Raw genomic sequence first — 21,505 nt, 5'->3', positions numbered from 1 at the left:
TAATTAGGTTATGTTTAGTGTAATTTGGCAAACTTTAAGGGAGGGCTCAATTTTTACTGTCAGTGGGATTAAATTAGGGGTGGTTTGGACAAAAAAAAGCACCTGAGAGGGAAGTTGCTGGTCCTTGAGACAAATGAACTTGTCCTTGCATCCATGTGGAGAAGATAACCCCAAACACCTATTAAAACAGGTGCTCAAATAGGGAAATATTGCTTAGTTTTACTTGCTTGGGAGCATTAGTCGTGATGTGGATTTGATTATTGTTTGGAGTTGCATATTCTCTAGTATAACTTGGAAGTTAAATTATATGATGGAAGTTTGTTATCATTCGGGGTCAAAATCACCTTCGTAATAACTGGCATTCATTCAAATTACCAAAGCTTGCCTCATATTCTACCAGGTGATTTACATAGATCACACATGTCTGTGGTCCTACACTATAGACTCTTTCAAACACAATTTGCAGATAAAGAAGCTCAAACTCAACGCTCATAAATGATAGGAGCTGGACTGAACCCCAGCACTGAATTCCTCCAGAGCCCATACTGTGCCATTCCTCCAGGATGAGGCTAACCTTGGGTCACTTCCTTTCTGAACATTAGTCCAAAAGGTATTTCACATGTTAAATAGCAGAATTTCATACCCCAAACACAGTTTTGGAATAAAAAGCCCCAGGAATAAGTAACAAAAAATGAAAATAAAAGTGAAATATGAATAAGGAAGGAGACAGCATTCAGTGACAATTTATCTACAAAGGAAATGTCAGTAAACTGCAATAGATCAGGGATGCAGAAAGTCATTTAATTCAGCCCCTTCCTTTCAGAGAGTAAATCTGTTAAGAGTGAAGGTTCTACAAGAGGCTGTGTCTGGTCAGTAAAGAGAAGGAAGAGATCAGCATGTTTTCTCTGATAGCACACCACCTATGCTGGGGCCCCTCCCAGACTGCAGCTTCCCCATCACTCCTGGGACTCAGCCCATTCTCTGTGAGATTTGTTGCAGGCAGACTAAGACTTTTCAAAGACGTGGCTTTTCCCAAGAAGTCTTTCATAGAAGAGACAGGAGTCAAAGACAGATGAATGAGGAACTGAAGTCACAGAGAGACTGGCCTGTGTCGGCTCTCAGAAGGCCAAGACAGGGCTGCCAGGCTGTGCATTCCCTCACTTCTTTTCAGGGCTTGCAAGGACATGGTCTTTGGTCTACATGGGTCACCTTAGATTGAAAGAAAGGGGAAATCCAGAGTCCCCCAGGAGTCAAGGTGAGGCACCTGAGTGAGGGCATACCCTTACACTGAACACAGATGGCCCCAAGAAGCCTGAATCCTGATGTCATCCCTGAAGGCAAAGGTAGGAGTAGCCTCATGTGGCATTCCCAGACATTCCCTCTCTGGCACCACAAAGAGTGAGGACATTAGTCTCAGGAGAGCTCCCTTATGTAATCAGAGAAATGAGCTCCAAATACTGCCAGGAGTCCAGCTTTGGACTTACACAACCCCCAGACCTCAGAACTCTGAGGAAACCACACAGAACCCTGCCCTTCCTGGCATCCCTGGGATACCTGTTCATTGTTGACATGACATGCGCATTTCCCTCTATGATGTCAGAAGGAGGGGGGGTTGGGATATGGTCCAAGGGGTGTAGCCTAGGGCCAGCAGTGGGATTATTTCCAGGTTTTCCAGAAACCAACTGAATACCCTGAAGACGAAGGGAACCACACAGCCCATAACCATATGATTCATCTCATCCTCTGCACCTCAGAAGACCAAGGACGGGTATGGACAGATGAGGAGAATCTTACTTTCTCCTAGGGGTCTCACAGAGATGCTTCCCCTACTATAAGAAAGAATAGTAGTAGAAGTGGTGGTCTTAAGTGGAAGGAAGGGTAGAATTCCAGGCCACAACAGAGGTCAAAGCAAGGACTGAGGGATCATCTACCAATAAAAAGAACTGATAATGAATCCAGCCCTGTTCCTTATAGCCCTTGAAGAACCAGGGCAGAGCTATCAAGCTGAAGTTCCACCAACATTTATTTATATCAGGTGTGTAGGAAGTGAAACCCTTAGTATGAAGGTGGAAATACTATTCCAAGAAAGGGATGGGGGCACCAGGCCCTATGGGGAATTAAAGAAAGCACTCTTAATTCGTGTTGAGGACTCCAGAGGCCAGGACAGAAAACTTCCCACTGAGCACTCAGTACTGGGTGATAACTACTGACTGGGGTGATAAGCTGAGGACATCTTCACTTCTCAGAAATCCCAGGGAAATTTGTGATGCCAACTAGAGGACAGCAGAGGGAATGGGTCCTATGACTGGCCACTAGTTGGGTGGTGGTCTTGAATGTGAAATAACAGATGTGTCTGTGCAGGAGACTACCAGCCCCTTCTGTCACCCCAGATTGCCTGAGGCAGGGGTAGCAGGATGACACCTAAAGATCACTCTAATTTCCTTCAGTATGTTTCCCAAAGGACAGCTGATTAGGAGAATAGGAACCCTGGGGGGTTTCAGAACAGTGCCCTCAAGAAAACCACAAATGTAGCCTTCCTGATAACCAAGGTGGTATTTCCGTGCTGCGGCTGCACACTCAATCTGCATCTTCCTGTGGGCCCTTATCACCTGCCCTCCTACTCACACTTCTAATCATTGTCCCCCAGCACAGGCATCATGCCTCGGGGTCAGAATCATAAGCTCTGCATCTGTGAGAAATGCCACCAAGCCTGATATGAGCTCCAAGGTCACAGAGGAGTTCAGCCCGCTGGAGTAATGGAAGAGCTTCCCTCTACCTCTTCTCTTTTAGAAGATAATTCACAGAGCTCCTCAGCTACTGGGTCAAATAGCACTTTCCAGGGGTCTTCGGAAGCCCCATCTACTACCAGCACTTTTTCAACTACTTCTGACACAACATCTGATGAAGAAGATATCAGTCAAGATGAGGAAGATTCAGGTTCCTCCAATGTCTCATCTTCTACCTACAGTGATACTCTGAACAGCATGACAAGTTTGTTGGAACAGTTCCTTCTGCATAAATATAAAATGAAGCAGCCCATCAGGAAGGAAAACATGCTGAAGATTATCCACCCAAGATACCATAACCGATTTGCCGAGATTCTCAAGAGAGCCTCTGAACACATCGAGGCTGTCTTTGCAGTTGACTTGAAGGAAGTTGATTCAACCATCCACTCCTATGACCTTGTCAGCAAACTGAACCTGCCCAACAATGGGAGAGTGTGGGATGGTAGGGGCTTACCTAAGACCGGTCTCTTGATGATAGTTCTGGGTGTGATCTTAGTGAAGGGCAACTGTGCCGCTGAGGAAGACATCTGGAAATTCTTGAATATGATGCGAGTATATGCTGGGAGAAAACACTTCATCTACGGAGAGCCCAGGAAGCTCATCACCAAAGACTTTCTGACGAGGAAGTACCTGGAGTACCACCAAGTTGCCAATCAGTGATCTTCCACGTTAGGAGTTCCTGTGGGCCCATGAGCTGATGCTGAAACCAAAAAAATGAAAGTCTTGGGAGTTTTTGGCAAAAGTCAAGGTCCCCAGTGCCTTCTCATCACAATATGAAAAAGCTTTGCGATATGAGGAGAAGAGAGCTCGAGCCACAGTTCCAGCCAGGCCTGGCACCACTGTCACTTCCAGGCATGTTCCACGGCCACATCCAGAAGCTTCTCCCACCCCTACTGAAGACCAAGACTTTTAAAAAGTCATCCAGATAAGAAAATTTGACATCAAATTAGGGACTTTTGCCGAAATGGGAATCAATCCCTCAATAACACTGCTGGGACAATGGAATGAAAAAATAAAATGAAAAAAATTTCAAAACATGATCAACCTTGATTGTTCTCCATCTTTTCTGTCTTCTGTTTTGTAAAATTAAATAATTTATACCTCGATATGCTTTGTGAAAAATGCAGGAGGTATTAAACCTTAACAAGGTAGACCTCTTACTGTCTTCATTTATTTTTTGAGCATCTGCTCTTTGAAAGGCTCTATGCTAGTTCTGGTGCGGCTAAGATCAAGACCTCCCCTATGCCCATACAACTTTAGAAACAAGGAGCTGCAGTCACATAAGCAAGATCTTGAGATAGCCTTTAGGAATGACAGGAAAGTAAAAAGACTATCCAGGAAGAAATCTCTACCTGGGGTAATGTACTGATTTGTTAGGCTTTCCACAACAAAACCCCACAGAATGAGTGGCTGAAACAATGGAATTTTATTGTCTCAGAGTTCTAGAGGCTGCAAGTCCAAGATCAGGGCTGGTTAACCCTGAGGCCTCTCCCCTTGGCTGCCAGGTGGCAACCCTCTTCATTTGGCATTCCTTTTGAGTACATATATCCCTGGTGCCTCCTTTTGTGTTCCATTTTCTTCTTATAGTCACACGGGTTATGGCCCATCCTAATGACTTCATTTTAACTCAACCATCCCTTTAAAGACCTTATTTCTAACTACAGTTGCATTCTGAAGTACTCTGAGTTATGCTTTCAATATGCATTTGTGGAAGGGACACAATTTGACCCCTAACAGACAGAAATCTAAGGTGTCTCTGCTCTTATCTCAATGCAGGAGATTCCAGGGCACAGACTGGTATTCTACACACATCGTCTCCGGGGAGTTTCTGAGATGTAAGGGTGAATTCCCTTGAGGTGCTTAGGGAAGAAGGACATTCCTCCCTTTACACCTTTTGAATTTTTGTGGTTAGACTACTAGTAAACTTGACACAAGACAGGTTAACAGGAGAAAAAGAGACAAATTGCAATTCACGTGCACAAGAAGTGTCATAGAAATGGGACCTAAAAAGTGGGCAAAGCAGGCAGCTGTTTTTATTTTGTAGACAAGAAAACAATTTGTGAGGAATCGACAGGACAAATCAACTTAGGTTTTAGGTACTCAACTAGTAAGGAATCTAAACAGAATCTGTACCCAGGGTAGTAAATGAAAGACTTAACAAGGTTTGTGTATACAGGCTTCTCTGCTTGAACTGCCTACTTCTGGTTAGAAGGGTTTCCCTCTGCCTCCAGATGCAGGCAGTACATCCTTCATATGAGATGCATTTCCTGCTCTCAGGGAGGCAGAAATCGGGGGGTGGCGGCATGTCCCTCCTCTGTTGGCTGTTTCTTAAGTAACTTGAATTCAAAATAATCAATACGCCACTGTGGTATATTTCGGGGCAGAGTGCCCTAAGCCTTGACAGGTCCCTCCTCTGAAACTTGCCTGCAAGTCTCACATGGTAAAAGCTGATCTGGTCACTGTGGAGAGAGAGAATGGATTAGTGGAGTCCTCCATTTCATGGCAGCAGTTGCATCATTCTGAGAACAGGTCAGTTCATTTGAAGAGTGGTATCTCATTTCAATAGGTTGTGATGCAGGTGGGCTCCCAAAGATAGGTCTAGGGTGGATGCGGTATCAGGTAGTTATTAATAAGAGGCATTTCTATGGAAACAAAAGAAAAGTGGATGTTAATGATTGGAGCTGGTTATAAACCAGTTTCTGAGCCCAGGGGGTAGTCAGTCAAGAAGTTTTCTAGGTGTCAGGATCGAAGCAACTATTGCAGTTTGAAATGTCTCTATCACAGCAATATCTCTGGGTGATCAGGTTAACTTTCTGAGTGGCTCGTACAGCACAGGCATGAAGTCTATTTGAACATAAGTTGTTGTGACAATTTCTCTGATCTTTGCATCAAGTCATCTAGCTTCACGATGCAGGACTTCAAGAAAATGGCAGTTAGTTCTCGGTAATTCAAGTCAAAAGAATGGGAGAGTGAGCAGATCAAGATGGCAGAGGTATAATACTTGCAGCTTACCGTCTTCCCACAGACACATCAAAAGGATGGGAGAAATTGGATATTTTAGTAAGAAAGTTGCAGCTAGATATGGGTGGACACTAGAAAAATTCAGGATCCAACCGAGTTTGCAGGTAAATAATAAAACTTCAAGGAAACGTAATACATCTAGAACTAGAACCTAATACCCACACATATGTAGTACACTTTCTATTGAACCAATTTTTTCTATCACCTCCCTCATTTCTACCGAAGACAGGGAAACTAAGACCTAATTTGTTTGCAAAGGAAGTCTAAATTCAATAAACTCGGCCTGATTATTTATCAAAGTACAGTAATAATAACAATTTGCCAATAGGCGCTTTTAAATCTGCTTCGCTGGAACGGTTCATAAGGAGTCTCCAGAAGGAAATTTTAATAGCCTCTTGAGGCTAGGAAGTGGAGAAGGCGATGGTACACCACTCCAGGGCTCTTGCCTGGAGAATCCCATAGACGGAGGAGCCTAGTAGGCTGCAGTCCATGGGGTCGGGAAGAGCTGGACACGACTTAGCAACTTCACTTTCACTTTTCACTTTCACTCATTGGAGAAGGAAATGGCAACCCACTTCAGTGTTCTTGCCTGGAGAATCCCAGGGACAGGGGAACCTGGTGGGCTGCCGTTTATTGTCGCACAGTCAGACACGACTGAACTGACTTAGCAGCCAAGGCTAAGAAGAAGCCATAGCAAAGACTTGTTGTCAAACCTAGAGATCTGGATGAATTCCTCTCTTCCTGAAGTCCCCAAAACATACTAAAATACCTGTGCCTGCCAGAAGTGATCTTCCTTACTCACCTGGTAAGGCTGATGGGAATTCTATCAGCAAGGTCGCAGGCTGTTTTTCCAAAGGGATTTTATGGCTCCCTATGGTTAACCTTAGTTTGCTCAAGTTATCTGGTCGTATCCAAGTCTACCTGTGTCTGTCAAACATGACATTCCAGTCAAAGTCTCTGTAGTGTAATCAATGTTTCCACTTGTGTCCCGCTATAAGAATAGATTCTCACTGAACTTTTGAAAAATAACAATTTTCCTAAGAAAATAAGAACAGTGAGAGTTTCTAATTTCTGGAGTGATATGGTAGGGAGAGAAAAATTAATGTTTCAATTCTAATGACAAAGGTGCAATTTATCAAATTTCTGTGTTAAAAAAATTCCTTATATCTAGAAAATGAAAGATTTTTAAAAGACAGTACTTTTTCAAAAAAAATCAGGAAAATTATCATATTTGTAACTCAAGTGGAGAGTGAAAAAGTTGGCTTAAAGCTCAACATTCAGAAAACGAAGATCGTGGCATCTGGTCCCACCACTTCATGGGAAATAGAAGGGGAAACAGTGGAAACAGTGTCAGACTTTATTTTTGGGGGCTCCAAAATCACTGCAGATGGTGACTGCAGCCATGAAATTAAAAGACGCTTACTCCTTGGAAGAAAAGTTATGACCAACCTAGATACCATATTGAAAAGCAGAGACATTACTACAAAGGTTCATCTAGTCAAGGCTATGGTTTTTCCTGTGGTCATGTACAGATGTGAGAGTTGGACTGTGAAGAAGGCTGAGCACCGAAGAATTGATGCTTTTGAACTGTGGTGTTGGAGAAGACTCTTGAGAGTCCCTTGGACTGCAAGGAGATCCAACCAGTCCATTCTGAAGGAGATCAGCCCTGGGATTTCTTTGGAAGGAATGATGCTAAAGCTGAAACTCCAGTATTTTGGCCACCTCATGTGAAGAATTGACTCATTGGAAAAGACTCTGATGCTGGGAGGGATTGGGGACAAGAGGAGAAGGGGACGACAGAGGATGAGATGGCTGGATGGCATCACTGACTCGATGGACGTGAGTCTGGGTGAACTCCAGGAGTTGGTGATGGACAGGGAGGCTGGCGTGCTGCGATTCATGGGGTTGCAAAGAGTCGGACATGACTGAGCGACTGATCTGATCTGATCTCATCTGAAGCCCCATATTCCTAATTCTCATATTGCCAAAGTCCAGTTTTTGTACTGTTTCTGTCAATCCTCCCTGAAGTTTGTGGCTCATAGGGACAATGATAATTTCAATAAGCCTGCAAGGTTTTGGTTAAAGCTTGTATAATTTGCCCAGGGAAATCTGTGCCTGTATCACACTTGATAAACCAAGCAGAGAACACATTTTCTCACACTTTCTTTGCCACCGTAAGGGAATCAGCCTTGCACAAGGGAAGGCTTCAACTCATCCAGAAAATAAAGGAATGATTAGAATATTTTGATGACTCATCAGTTCTGTTCATTTTCTCGGTCATGTCTGACTCTTTGCAACTCCATGGACTGCAGCACGCCAGGCTTCCCTGTGCATCACCTATTCCCAGAGCTTGCTCAAACTCATGTCCATTGAGTAGGTGATGCCAACCATTCATCCTCTGTCATCCCCTTCTCTTCATGCCTTCAATCTTTCCCAGCATCCGTGTCTTTTCCAATGAGTCAGTTCTTCACATCAGGTCGCCAAAATACTGGAGCTTCAGCCTCAGCATCAGTCCTTCCAATGAATATGCAGGAGTGATATGCTTTAGAATTGACTGGTTAGATCTCTTTGCAGTCCAAGGAACTCTCAGGAATCTTGCCCAGGAGGAACAAGATGGCAAGAGGAGTTGGTGGATGTGGACTACATCTCTCTCCACGGATATATCAGGAATACATCTTCAGACACAGAAGTGCATGCAGAATACCAGCTGAGAGTGGACAGGAGTACATGACCAGCAGAAAAGAATGTATAGACCCACGCAAAACACAAGGTCAAGCCCTGAGCCTTTACAGTGAGTCCACTGGCTCCAAGATCCTAGACTATCAGAGAACTAACCCTAAGATATCAAATACTGAGAACTGACACAAAGTAAACCACGGGAATACAAGACCCGGCATCACCAAACCACTGATAGCACCCTCTGCAGGACGCCTCATCTAAACTACAAAGAAAACAAAAATACAAACCCGATCATCTGTAGACAGAATGACCACCTTACTCAGCCTTGCCCATCAGAGGAAAAAGTAAACAAACAAACAAAAACTCAGCACAAATCTCACCCTATAAGAAGCTTACACAAACCACTGGACCAACCATAGAGGGCAGAAACAAAAAGCAAGAAAAAATTCAACCTTGAAGCCTGGGAAAAAGAGACCTCAAACATGATAATTAAAATAATAATAATAATAATGAAAAAGGAAAAGACATACAACACAAATGAAGGAACAAACGAGAAACATAGAAGTCCAAATAAATGAAGAGGCAACAGGCAAACTACCTGAAAATGAATTCATTGCTAAAGAGAATGCAGTGATACTGATACTTTGGAAACTGTCTGGCAAATTCTTTTAAGTTAAATATAGTCTTATCATATGATCTAGCAAATCAACATTAAACTATTTTCTCAAAAGAGCCAAAACCTTAAGCCCATCCAAAAACCTTCAACCAAAATTTAATAGCAGAATAAGTTATAGCTGCAAAAAACCAAAATCACCAAAGATGACCTTCAGTAGACGAGTGGATGAACAAACTATGGTAAGCTACATGGAATGCTATTCAGTCCTGGAAGAAAACATTTCAAACCATAACAAGTTATAGAGAAAATTCAATGTATATTGATTAGCAGAAGGAGTCAGTATAAAAAGCCTACATACTGTATGAGTCCATCAGTGTTACAGTCTGGAAAATGCAAATCTTTAGAAAGAGTAAAACATTGAGTAGTTGTCAGGGGTTCCAAGTGAGGTTTTGAGGGATGAAGAGATGGAGCATGGGAGATCCATAGGGCATTCACACTCCTCTGCACGACACCATGTTGGCTGAGTTGATCCTATCATGCATCTGTCAAACACTAAGGAACTGTAAAACACAAAAAGTAAAATGTATTATAAACAATGGACAATAGTTAATAATAACATATTGACATTAGTTGATCAACTGTAAAAAATGAACTTGTATCCATTGATCCAATACAAGATGTTAATAATAGAAGATACCAAGTAGAGGAAGAGAGTGGCTTTATGGGACCTCTCTATTCCATCTGCTGAATTTTCTCCAATCCTAAATCTGTTCTTTTAAAAAAAAAATACAGAGGGGCAACAAACTCATAAACACATGTAAAGAGGAGCTACATCGCTCATCATGAGAGAAATGCACATCAAAATTACAATGAGGTGGCGCCTCATACAGGTCAGAATGGCCATCATCAAAAATTGTACAAGCAGTAAAGGCTGAGGACAGTTTAGAGAAAATGTGGGAATGGAAATTGATATAGTCACTATGGAGAACAGTGGGGAGATTCCTTTAAAACTCGAATTAAATCTACCATATGACCCAGCAATAGAAATACTGGGCATATACACTGAGAAAAGAATAATTGAAAAGACACCTGTATTCAGTGTTCATTGCAGTACTGCTTACAATAGACAGGACATGGAAGCAAAGCAGACTTCAACTGACCGATGACTGGATAACGAAGTTGTGGTAGCCGCATACAATGGAATATTAGCCATAAAAAGGAATTACTTTAAGTCACTTGTAGTGAGGTGGATGCACCTAGAGCCTGTTTACAGAGTGAAGTAAGTTAGAAACAGAAAAGTAACGTACATTAATGCATATACATGTAAAGGAGGAATGGTACTCACGAACCTATTTGAAATGCAGGAATAGTGACACAGATGTGGAGAATGGACCTGTGGACACAGCAAGGGAAGGTGTGTGTAGGACAAATTGAGAGCGTGCCACTGACAAATATCGAGTCCTATGTGTACAAAAGATAGCTGGTGGGAAATTGCTATATAGTACATGGAGCTCAGCCTAGTGCTGTGTGACAGCCTAGAGGGGTGAGATGCGGGGGTGGGAGGAAGTCTCATCAGGCAGGAGGAATATGTACACGTAGCGCTGATTCATCCTGTTGTATAGCAGAAACAACACAACATTATAAAGCAAGGATCTGTCGATAAAAACAACTTTTTAAAAGTCTACTAATATAAAAACTAGAAAAAAATATGGATAAGAACACATAGCCAGTACAGAGTTACATGTACCAATGCAAAATGAATAAAAGTCAGCAATAATGAAAAACAAAATATCACAGTAAGAATTTGATCCTCGAATTAAAATTCTTAGGAAACAGGCACCGAAAACATTGACACATATAACTAACTTCAGAAATCTGGAATAAAATGATCAACACAGCAAAATCAAGAGACTCGTCTGGAAGAATCGACAATACTCAAGCCATGTAATAGAAAACACACCATAAACAAAAGCAACGATATGAAAAATGCAGTTACAAAGAAATCTTAGAAAAATGTATGCAGTCTACATGAAGGCAACAAGAAGAATTTCCTGAGCGTCTTAGGAAAAGGAAGTCTCAAACAGAACTGTATGTTATGTGAATTCCTGAGGACATATTTTAAGACTGTCGATTTTCCTTAAATTCTTTACAGATTGAGTACCACATCCAGAGTAGCTGAGACCACAGTCATGCGTGGGTGGCTGTTTCCTGTACCCAGAACAAACCATGGAAAACTTATGCAAGGAATAAAGACAACTACTAACAAAAGCAAGAACACAAAACTAAATAATCCCTGAGGAACAATAAGTCTCCATTGAACTTGACCCTGTGAGTGCCCAGGTCAGGGAGTACTCTGAGGCTGACACAAGTGTGCAGGCCCCAAAGGAAACAAACAACAGGATCAGCTGGAAAAGGCTTTAAACTGGAGCAGTGGATTCTTCCACTGGGCCTTGGGACCATGAACCTCTACTGGTTCACTGAAGGAACCTGAGGAAGCATCTCAGAGCCCCATGCCAGGATTATGGGGCACCAAAGTTTGGGATGGTCATGGCAGTATGGCCCAGAGGTCATACAATAACCAGCACAAACTTTGTCAGTGGATGACAACTGGCCCTTGTAAATGATGAGCTTAAGAGACTGTCACCACGTGCACTAAAAGAGAAAAGCTCGTATCACCGTAACTGTACAAAAGGACAGAAATTCATCGCAGAACTTTCAAGCAATGCCCCTGCAGTCGACTAAGAGCCCACAGTGAGAACCGTCAGGCTAAGGAGCCCCTTCACTTTCTCTGCTGGGATTGTGTGGGGCATGGTTGGGGACAAGGGTGGTTTTATACCAGAAAGGGAAGGGTTTCCAGACTCTGCCTGCAGTCAATATGAAGATCCTGAGTGAGATGTGAGGGGTTCCACACCACAGAAGGCATTCACCCATCCTTCCCTCTCGCTTATCTTACCTGCAGCAGCCATTTCCAGGAAGCCTTAGGCAGAAGCGTCCAGATGAGATGCCAGCACACTTCTCACCAGACGTCTGGGGATTTGACATCTTCCAGGTGAGGCCTTACCCTCAGGTCTGCAGATGGGACATAACACAGCATTACGGTCAGGGGAAGACAGGGATAGAGGACAGAGAGCATCACTCAGCACACAAGGTGCCCCAGAGTGCCCTCACTGTCTGTCTCAGCAGCTCCAGGAAGGCTGTCAGGCTCGGGCTCCCAAATTCTTCCTGCTTGGTTTACTAAGAGAAGTGAGAGGCAAGGAGTGAGGCCAGTTGACTGAGATCAGCAGGGACGTCCCAGGACCCACTATGTGTCGAAGAAGGAACCACATTCCCCCTCTTGCAGGAAACTCCCCCAGAACCCCGCCCACCCAAGCCCCGCCCCTGCTATCCTCCTGGAGCCCAGATGCACATGATAGGAAGTGATGCCCCCTATCCATGCTGGGGTGCCATACCATCTCCGAGAAGGCTGCTATCTTTGAGAGCTGCTGTAGCTGTGACCAAAGGGAGGAGTCCGAGGTCTCATCAGGGGTCCAAGTCGGAGGTGACATGAGTTACAAGTGCACTGGATAGTTACAAAGATATGCCCTGGCACTCCCAACACCTTTTCCAGCCGAAAACAGGGGATTTCCCAGCCCCCCGGCAACCCCGCACCTGCTCTACGCTGGGAGGCTCAGACCTGGCTCTTAGGTCCAATGTCCATCGGCTACGCATGTGGGTTCTCGGGACATAACCTGGGCATTATCTTCATGAAGTGTAACCGTGCCCCCGGCGAGGAGGTCTGGGAATTCCTCAGTGTGTTGGAGGTCTGTACTGGGAGGAGGCACTGTATCTTTGGGGAGCTCAGAAAGCTCATCACCAAAGATCTGGTGCTGAAGTACTGACAGGTGCCCAATGGCAATCCTCCACACTACAAGTTAGTGTGGGGCCCGAGCGTTTGTTTGAAACCAGTAAGATGAAGGTGTTGGAGGTGCTGGCGAAGATCCACGATACCGTCCGGACTTCCTTCCCAGACCTCTATGACGAGGCTCTGAGAGATGAGGCGGAGAGAGCAGGGCTGAGAGGCCTGGCCAGGGCTCCAACAATGGCTGAAGCCAGTGCCCCTTCCAGGGCCAAGTCCTGCAGCTCCTCCCACATCTAGGGACGGAGGCCCCTACACTTTCTTCCCTTTTGTGTTGGAACAGAGCTGTGAAGATCCTAAGCAGTACAGAGTAGTAGGGTGGAGGGAACAAAACATGTATGTTCTTTACTGTTTTATGTAGTAAGGGAGTTTAAGTGCAACTCATTTTTAAAAATATATATCATTTTTCCTTTATGCATAAGAGAAATGTCTAGTGAAGGTTGATTAAATTAGATTAAGGAGATGAGGGAGGAGTTTAGTATTTTCAAATGTTAATTACTTTTCATAAGGTTTATTTTGCTTCAGAATACAAATGTATTAATCGTATAAATCACATTGTTTGCTGTTTTAAAGTTTTGAAAGCCACAGGTTGGGTATATGTAAAACACATTGAACATACTGAATATGTTGTTCACCATCTAAACAAGGTAAGATGACACTGGAACAGAATTTTCTCAAAGGGTAGTCAAGCTCCTAGATAGTGCAGGTTAGTAGGGGTCGAGCAAACCAGGTTTAGATCTCTATTTTCTTCCTGATGTAAACTAGTAACTTCTGCATATTATTCACTTCATTTTTATGGAATATTTTTACTTCTACCACATTCCTTTTCTTCAGAATATTGATTTGGTTATGATATTCCAGTTTTATTTATTGCTGTTTTAGGATTTTAAAGTTACAGTTTTGGTAGATGTAAAAGAAACCTGACATGCCTCTTGAGAAATGTGTATGCAGGTCAGGAAGCAACAGTTAGAACTGGACATGGAACAACTGACTGTTTCCAAATAGGAAAAGGAGTACGTCAAAGCTGTATATTGTCACCCTGCTTATTTTCTTATTAACTTATATGCAGAGTACATCATGAGAAAGGCTGGGCTGGAAGAAGCACAAGCTGGAATCAAGATTGCCGGGAGAAATATCAATAACCTCAGATATGCAGATGACACCACCCTGATGGCAGAAAGTGAAGAGGAACTAAAAAGCCTCTTGCTGAAGGTGAAAGAGGGGACTGAAAAAGTTGGCTTAAAACTCAACATTCAGAAAACGAAGATAATGGCATCTGGTCCCATCATTTCATGGGAAATAGATGGGGAAACAGTGTCAGACTTTATTTTTCTGGGCTCCAAAATTACTGCAGATGGTGACTGCAGCCATGAATTAAAGGACGCTTACTCCTTGGAAGAAAAGTTATGACCAACCTAGATACCATATTGAAAAGCAGAGACATTACTTTGCCAACAAAGGTCCATCTAGTCAAGACTATGGTTTTTCCACTGGTCATGTATGGATGTGAGAGTTGGACTGTGAGGAAAGCAGAGCACTGAAGAATTGATGAAGAAATTAAGAGAAAAAAATTGAACACAAATACCTCTCATGAACACAGAAGCAAAATCCCCAACAAAATATAAGGAAAGAAACCTAACAATCCATAGAAGGAATTACATACTATATCTAAGTAGGATGCATTTCAGATGTGCAACATTTGAAAATCAGCAACCTTAAGTCATAATAACAATAGTCTAAGGAAGATAATCACAAGATCAGATCAACAGATGAAGGGAAAAAAATCATCTGATAAAATCCAACACCCATTCATCATAAAAATTCTCAGCAAACTAGATACAGACAGGTATTTCCTCAGCTTCATATACAACATCTAAAAAGAAATACAGGTAAAACATCATATTCTATAGTGAGAAGACAGATGCTGTCACACTAAGGTGAGGAACAAGGTGAGGATATCCCTTCTCACCATGCCTATTCAACACTGTACTGAAAGTTGTAGCCAATGCAATGAGATAAGGGAAGGAAGCAAAAGATACAGATATTTGGAAGGGAAAAATGGAATTATAATCATCAACAACAAGAAAACTCCTGGCATTAATAAGCCAGGAGTGTATGTTAATAAGGTTAATATATTATCAATATATAACTACTATATAATTAGTATATTAATAAGGTTAATGCATAATAGTCAATTCTTTTCCAATAAAGAAATGGAACTTGCAATTAAAAACCTAACACCATTTACATTAGCACCAAAATATATTAGAAGTAATTCTTTAAAAAATATGTATAAGATTTACATGAGTAAAACTCATAAACTGCACTGAAAATAATTAAAGAAGATCTATATAAATAGACACGCCATGTTCATAGATAGGGAGATGCTATATTGTTGAGACGTCACTTATTGCCAACATAACCTAGATACTTAATGCAATTCTGTTTAAAATTCCAGCAAGATAGCTTGTAGATAGCAGCCAACAATTTAAATTTTATGTCAAAAATGAAATGATCCATAATACCCACTGAAGTCAATATCAAAGGTCAAAGTTAGAGAATTGATATTACTGGATTTCAAAACTTACTTTAAAGCTACAATACTCAAGACTGTATGCTATTAACAGAATAATAGACAGATCAATGGCACAGAACAGAAAATCTAGAAACAGACATCCCAAACACTAAACCGACCTTTAACAAAGGCACAAAGGCAATTCAATGGAAAAGGACAGTCTTTTAAACTTACAGCCTTGGGATAACTAGACATCCTTATCTAAGAAAAATGAATCCACATACAAACTCTAAGCCTTTCAAAATAATTAACTCAAAGGGAATCACAGACCTAAATCAAAACCACACAATTTAAAAAAAATGGCAGGGACATCCCTGGCAGTCCAGTGTTTAAGAATCAACACTTCCACTGCTGGTAGAAGAGGTTTGATCGCTGGTCAGGGACTAGGATTGTACATGCCATATGCAATAGGCAAGAAAATCTGTAAGATAATACGGGGGCAAAACATGACTTTGGTAATGAGATTTTAGGCACAACACCAAAAGCACAGTCCATGAAAGAAAATAATAAGCTGAACCTTGTTAATATTAAAAACTTCTATCTGCAAAATATACTAATAAGAGAATGAGAAAGAAAAGCCACAAAAGGGTAGTTATAAATCTATTTGCAGGGCAAGAATGGAGACACAGACGTAGAGAACGGGCATGTGGACACATCGGGGGAAGCAGACAGTGAGACGAATTGAGAGAGTGGCGTGGACAAATATTCACTACCGTGTGGACAACAGGCATGAGGGGGAAGTTGCTGGGTGACACAAGGAATCAGCTCAGTGACGACCTAGAGGGGTGAGGTCGGGGGTGGGAGGGAGGTTCATGAGGGAAGAGATATATGTATATAGCTGCTTCATACAAGAGAACCTGACACACCATTTACTTGTCTTCTAATTAAAAATAATTGTTTAAAAATCTATGAATTTAAAAACTAGAAAAAAAGTCTGGAGAAGTACATATAGCCACTAGAGTTATATACAACAATGCCAAATGAATAAAAGTCAGAAGTAATGAAAAGCAAAAGATCACAGTAACAATTTGATTCTCAAATTAAAAATCTTAGAGAACAGGACAGGAAATATTCAAACATGTAAGAGACTTCAAAAATCTGGAAAAAAAAATATCATGGCAGCAAAATCATCTAGTTGGTCTGGAAGTATCAAGAATTACTTACACCAAGTAACAGAAAATACACCATAAACAGAAGCAACCATAGAAAAAAAATTACCTACAAAGAAACTTTAGAAAAATGTATACAGTCTTCATGGAGGCAACATGAAGAATTTCCTGAGAGTCTTAGGACAAAGAAGGCTCAAACAGAATAGTATGTTATGTATACTCATGAGGAACAGATATTGTAAGACTGTCAATTTTCTGTAACTCCTTTACAGATTTAGTACCACAGTCAGAGTAGCTGAGACCACAATGAAACAGGGTCTGCTGCTTTTTGTACCCAGAAATAACCATGGAAATCTTATGGAAGGAATGAAGAAAACTGTTAACAAAAGTGAAAACATAAAATTAAATAATCCCTGATGGACAGTAAGTCTCCACTGAACTTGACCCTATGTGCGCCCAGGTTGGGGAGTACTTAAAGAGACTGGCACAGACGTGCAGGCTGCAAGGGAAGCAGACAACAGGATCAGCTGCAAAAGGCTTTAAACTTGAGCCCTGGATTCTTCCACTCTGCCCTGGGATCAGGAATCTCCACTGCTTCACTGAAGGAATCTGAGGCAGCATCTCTGAGGCCCCATGCCAGGACCATGGGGCTCCAAAGTTTGGGTTGGATGTGGCAGTATGGCCCAGATCATGAAATAACCAGCACAAAGTTTGTTGTGTGTGTGCTTAGTCACTCAGTTCTGTCCGACTCTTTGCGACCCCATGGACTGTAGCCCACCAGGCTCCTCTGTCCAAGGGGAAACTCCAGGCAAGAATACTAGAGTGGGTTGCCGTGTCCTCCTCCAGGGGGTCTTCTCAACCCACGGATTGAACCCAGGTCTCCCATACCGCAGGCGGATTCTTTACTGTCTGCGCCACCAGGGGATGCTAGTGGATGAGAACTGGCCCTTTTAAATGATCACCATAATAGACTATCACCCAGCAACTAAAAGAGAAAAATTAGTATCACAGTAATGGTACAAAACGACAGAATTTCATCTCAGAACTTTTGAGCAATGACCCTGCAGTCGATTGAGAGCCCACAGTGAGAACTGTCAGGCTAAGGAGCCCCTTCACTTACTCTTCTGGAATTGTATGAGCATGGTTGGGGACAGGGGTGGACTTATACCAGACAGGGAAGGATTTCCATGCCCTGTCAGCAGTCAATATGAATGAAGTTTCTGAGTGAGATGTGAGGGGTTCCACACCACAGAAGATAGTCTCTCATCCTTCCCTCTCAGCTCATCTTACCTGTAGCAGCCATTTCCAGGAAGCCTCGGGTAGAAATGGTGAATGAGACATATGTGCACTTCATACCAGGAGACTTGGGGGTTCACATCTTCGATATGAGGCCTTGGCCTCAGGTCAGGAGATGGGACGTAGCCCAGCATCTACAGGGGTTAAGGGAAAGCATGGAGAACGACAGAACATTGCTTACTACAGAAGAGGGAGCCCAAGAGAGCCCTCGCTGTTGGTCTCATGGGCGCCAGGAAGGCTGTTAGGCTTGGGCTCCCCAGTTCTTCCCACTGGAGGTGCTGACACAAGTGAGAGGCATGGAGTGAGCCAGCTGTCAGTTCAGGACAGGGACGTCCCAGGACCCCTTAAGAGTCAAGGGAAAGTCCACGTGCCAATCCTGTGAGAAGCACCCCCAAAACCCCGCCTGTCCAGGTCCCACCCCTGCTGTCCTCCTGGAGCCCAGATGTGCATGACAGGAAGTGACGTCCTCCTAAGCACGCTGGGGGAGCGACGCCATCCTTGACAGTGCTGCTGTCTCTGAGAACTGCCGTTGACGGTGGCCAGAGGGAGCAGTCCCAAGTGTCATCGGGTGTCAAGATCAGAGGTGATGTGAGTTACGAGTGCAGGGACACGTCTCTGTACCTCGAATCCCTTTTCCCTCTGAAAAGAGGGGGCCGCACAGCCTCCGGCCACCCTACCCCTGCACTCAGACCAGAGGATCCAGGCTAGCTCTTAGGCCCCAAAACCATCCACTAACCCCTAGGGGGTCTCGGGAAAGAATGCTTCCGTCAGGCTCTGCTGGACCCCAGCTCTGCTCAGGAGAGGGAGAGCCACGAGCCCTGTGGAGTGAAGGAGGGACCCTCAGGGGGACTGAGGGTCTCCATACACCAGAACGGCAGCCATGTGTAACCCCCGACTCACCGCAATTTGGCTGCGGATCATCCGGGCAGCCGCTGGGCAGCTCTAAATGCTGAGGGGCTCCCTCACTGCGACCTCGGACACGGGAGACTCGGAGAAGAGGGAACTTTGTTCTGAGAGGCTGGCAGCTGGTCAGTAGAAGAAGGATGTCAGGGTTCGGGAAGAGTCAGGATGAAGACCATCCTCCCCGACAAACGGGCAACTCAGGACCCTCCCTTCTGGTCAGCGCTTCCTCCCGGCCAAACATTGGGAAAGGGGGCGGCGGTCTGAGAGGGGAGCTTTGAGCTTGGTTTTGAAGGGGCAGCCGCGAGACACCAGAAGGGAAAGTCCTGGGACCCTTCAGTGGGGGTCTGAGTATGCCCTCCTCTCGTCTGGGGTGACTGGGAAGCTGACAGTGTCAATTTCAGACAGGAGAGGGAACAGGCTGGGTGTGGGAGAGGAGGCGTTGGATATGGGGGTGTCTCGCACTGATTTACATCGTGAATCTGAATGTCAGCTGAGAGGACCTGCCTCATCTGCCAGCCCTCACTGGTCCCCCTTTTAATGCCCAGGGAGGACTGTCTGCAGTGCCCCATGGCTCACTCTCCATTGCTACTCAGCGGGCTCAGGGGACAGGCTGACCAGGAGAACAGGAGCCCTGTGGGTCCTAGAGCACTGCCCTTGAGGACCCCTCAGAAGTGGCTTCCATTCAAGCCAGGGAGGACTCTCCTCGCTGAAGGTTCTCACAGCATGTCCTTGTCCCTCCTCCAGGTGCCTTCCTGCCTGCTTTCCTGCCCGCACTCCCACCTGCGGCCCCTTACCTGCTGTCACCATGCCTCGGAGGCACAGGAGCAATCCCATGCCCGAGGGAAATGCCGCCAGGTCCGGGGGGACACTCAGGAGGCCCAGGCCAGTGCTGCTGAAGCCCCAAAGGAGGAGTGCCCCTCCTCCCCTTCTTCTGCCCCTCAGGGTTCTCTCCCGAGCTCCCCTGCTGCTGGTGATCACCAGCAGCTTCAGGGAGCCATGGTCCCTAGCTCTCCTGATGCAGGGCCTTCATGTGCAGCATCTGATGAAGGTGCCCAGGGCCCGGAGGAGGAAAGTGCAGGTGCCTCCCAGGAAGCCCCTGCCACTCAGAGCACTCGCAAAGATCCTCTGACCAGGAAGGCCAGGATACTCGTGGAGTTCCTGCTGGAGAAGTACACCAAGAAGGAGCCCATCACGCAGAGCGCCCTGATGAAAATCATCAGCAGGAAGTACAGGCAGCACTTCTCTGAGATCCTCAGTACAGCCCGTGAGCGCGTGGAGCTGGTCTTTGGCCTGGAGATGAAGGAAGTCGACCGTAGCAGGAATATCTACACCCTCATCAGCAAGCTCAACCTCGGGGCAAATGACTGTCCGAGTGATGATGGGGGGCTGCCCAAGTCCGGTCTCCTCATGGTGCTCCTGGGGGTCATCTTCGTGAATGGTAACTGTGCCACCGAGGAGGAGATCTGGGAATTCCTCAGTATGTTGGGGATCTATGCTGGGAGGAGGCACTGCATCTTTGGGGAGCCCAGAAGGCTCATCACCAAAGACCTGGTGCAGAAGGAGTACCTGAACTACCGCCGGGTGCCCAATAGTGATCCTCCATGCTACGAGTTCTTGTGGGGCCCGAGAGCTTGTGCTGAGACCAGTAAGATGAAGGTACTGGAGGTTCTAGCCAAGTTACATGGTAGGGTCCCTAGTTCCTTCCCAGACCTCTATGACGAGGCTCTGAGAGATCAGGCGGAGAGAGCAGGGTGGAGAGGTGTGGCCAGGGCTCCCACCATGGCTGAGGCCAGTGCCCCTTCCAGGGCCAAGTCCTGCAGCTCCTCCCACATCTAGGGAGGGGGGCAGGGCACTTTGTTCCCTTTGTCTTGGAAGAGAGCAGTCAAGCTGCTAAATAGTGCAAAGTAGTAGGGGTGGAGGGAACAAAACCCATATCTTCTTACAGTTTTAAATGATAAGCGAGTTTAGGTCTAGTTTGTTTTAACAAACTATGTATGTTTTCTTGTATTCACATGAGAAATACCTAATGAAAGATGATTTAAATTAGAAAGGTAAAGAGGTGAAGGAGGTGTTTAGTATTTTAAAATGTTCTTACTTTTTTTTGATAAGGTTTATTGTGCTTCAGAATTCAAATATCTGAATCATATAAATCATAGTTTCCAGCTGTTTTAATGTTTTAAAAGTTAGAGTATTTATAAAACACACTGAAAATACTGAATATACTGTTCACAATGCAAACAAGATAACATGACATTAGAGGAGAATTTTTCTTGAAGAGTAGTCAAGCTTCTAAAGAGTGCATGGTAGTGGGGGTTAGATCACATTTCTTTCTTTTTTTCATTTATTAATTTTTTTTGTTAATTTTATTTTATTTTTAAACTTTACAATATTGTATTAGTTTTGCCAAATATCGAAATGAATCCACCACAGGTATACCCGCGTTCCCCATCCTGAACCCTCCACCCTCCTCCCTCCCCTCCCTTCCCTCTGGGTCGTCCCAGTGCACCAGCCCCAAGCATCCAGTACCATGCATCGAACCTGGACTGGCATCTTGTTTCATACATGATATTATACATGTTTCAATGGTATTCTCCCAAATCTCCCCACCCTCTCCCTCTCCCACAG

The 21,505-nt window shown here is 44.2% G+C and overlaps 1 protein-coding gene and 1 pseudogene across 1 annotated transcript; both read left to right on the top strand.

Annotated features, from left to right (window-relative positions):
- The first annotated feature begins 1,457 nt into the window (after positions 1 to 1,457).
- Positions 1,458 to 13,237, top strand: LOC133242681 (melanoma-associated antigen B5-like; annotated as a pseudogene).
- A 6,366-nt stretch (positions 13,238 to 19,603) lies between these two features.
- On the top strand, positions 19,604 to 21,295 carry LOC133242680 (melanoma-associated antigen B4-like). Its single transcript, XM_061408827.1, has one exon. It carries the CDS (start codon positions 19,604 to 19,606, stop codon positions 20,714 to 20,716), a length of 1,113 nt encoding a protein of 370 aa, XP_061264811.1. The 3' UTR covers positions 20,717 to 21,295.
- The last annotated feature ends 210 nt before the right edge of the window (positions 21,296 to 21,505 follow it).

This window comes from Bos javanicus, chromosome X, assembly GCF_032452875.1.
Source record: "Bos javanicus breed banteng chromosome X, ARS-OSU_banteng_1.0, whole genome shotgun sequence".
NCBI lineage: Eukaryota > Metazoa > Chordata > Mammalia > Artiodactyla > Bovidae > Bos > Bos javanicus.
This window is presented reverse-complemented; position numbering and strand designations above follow the sequence as displayed.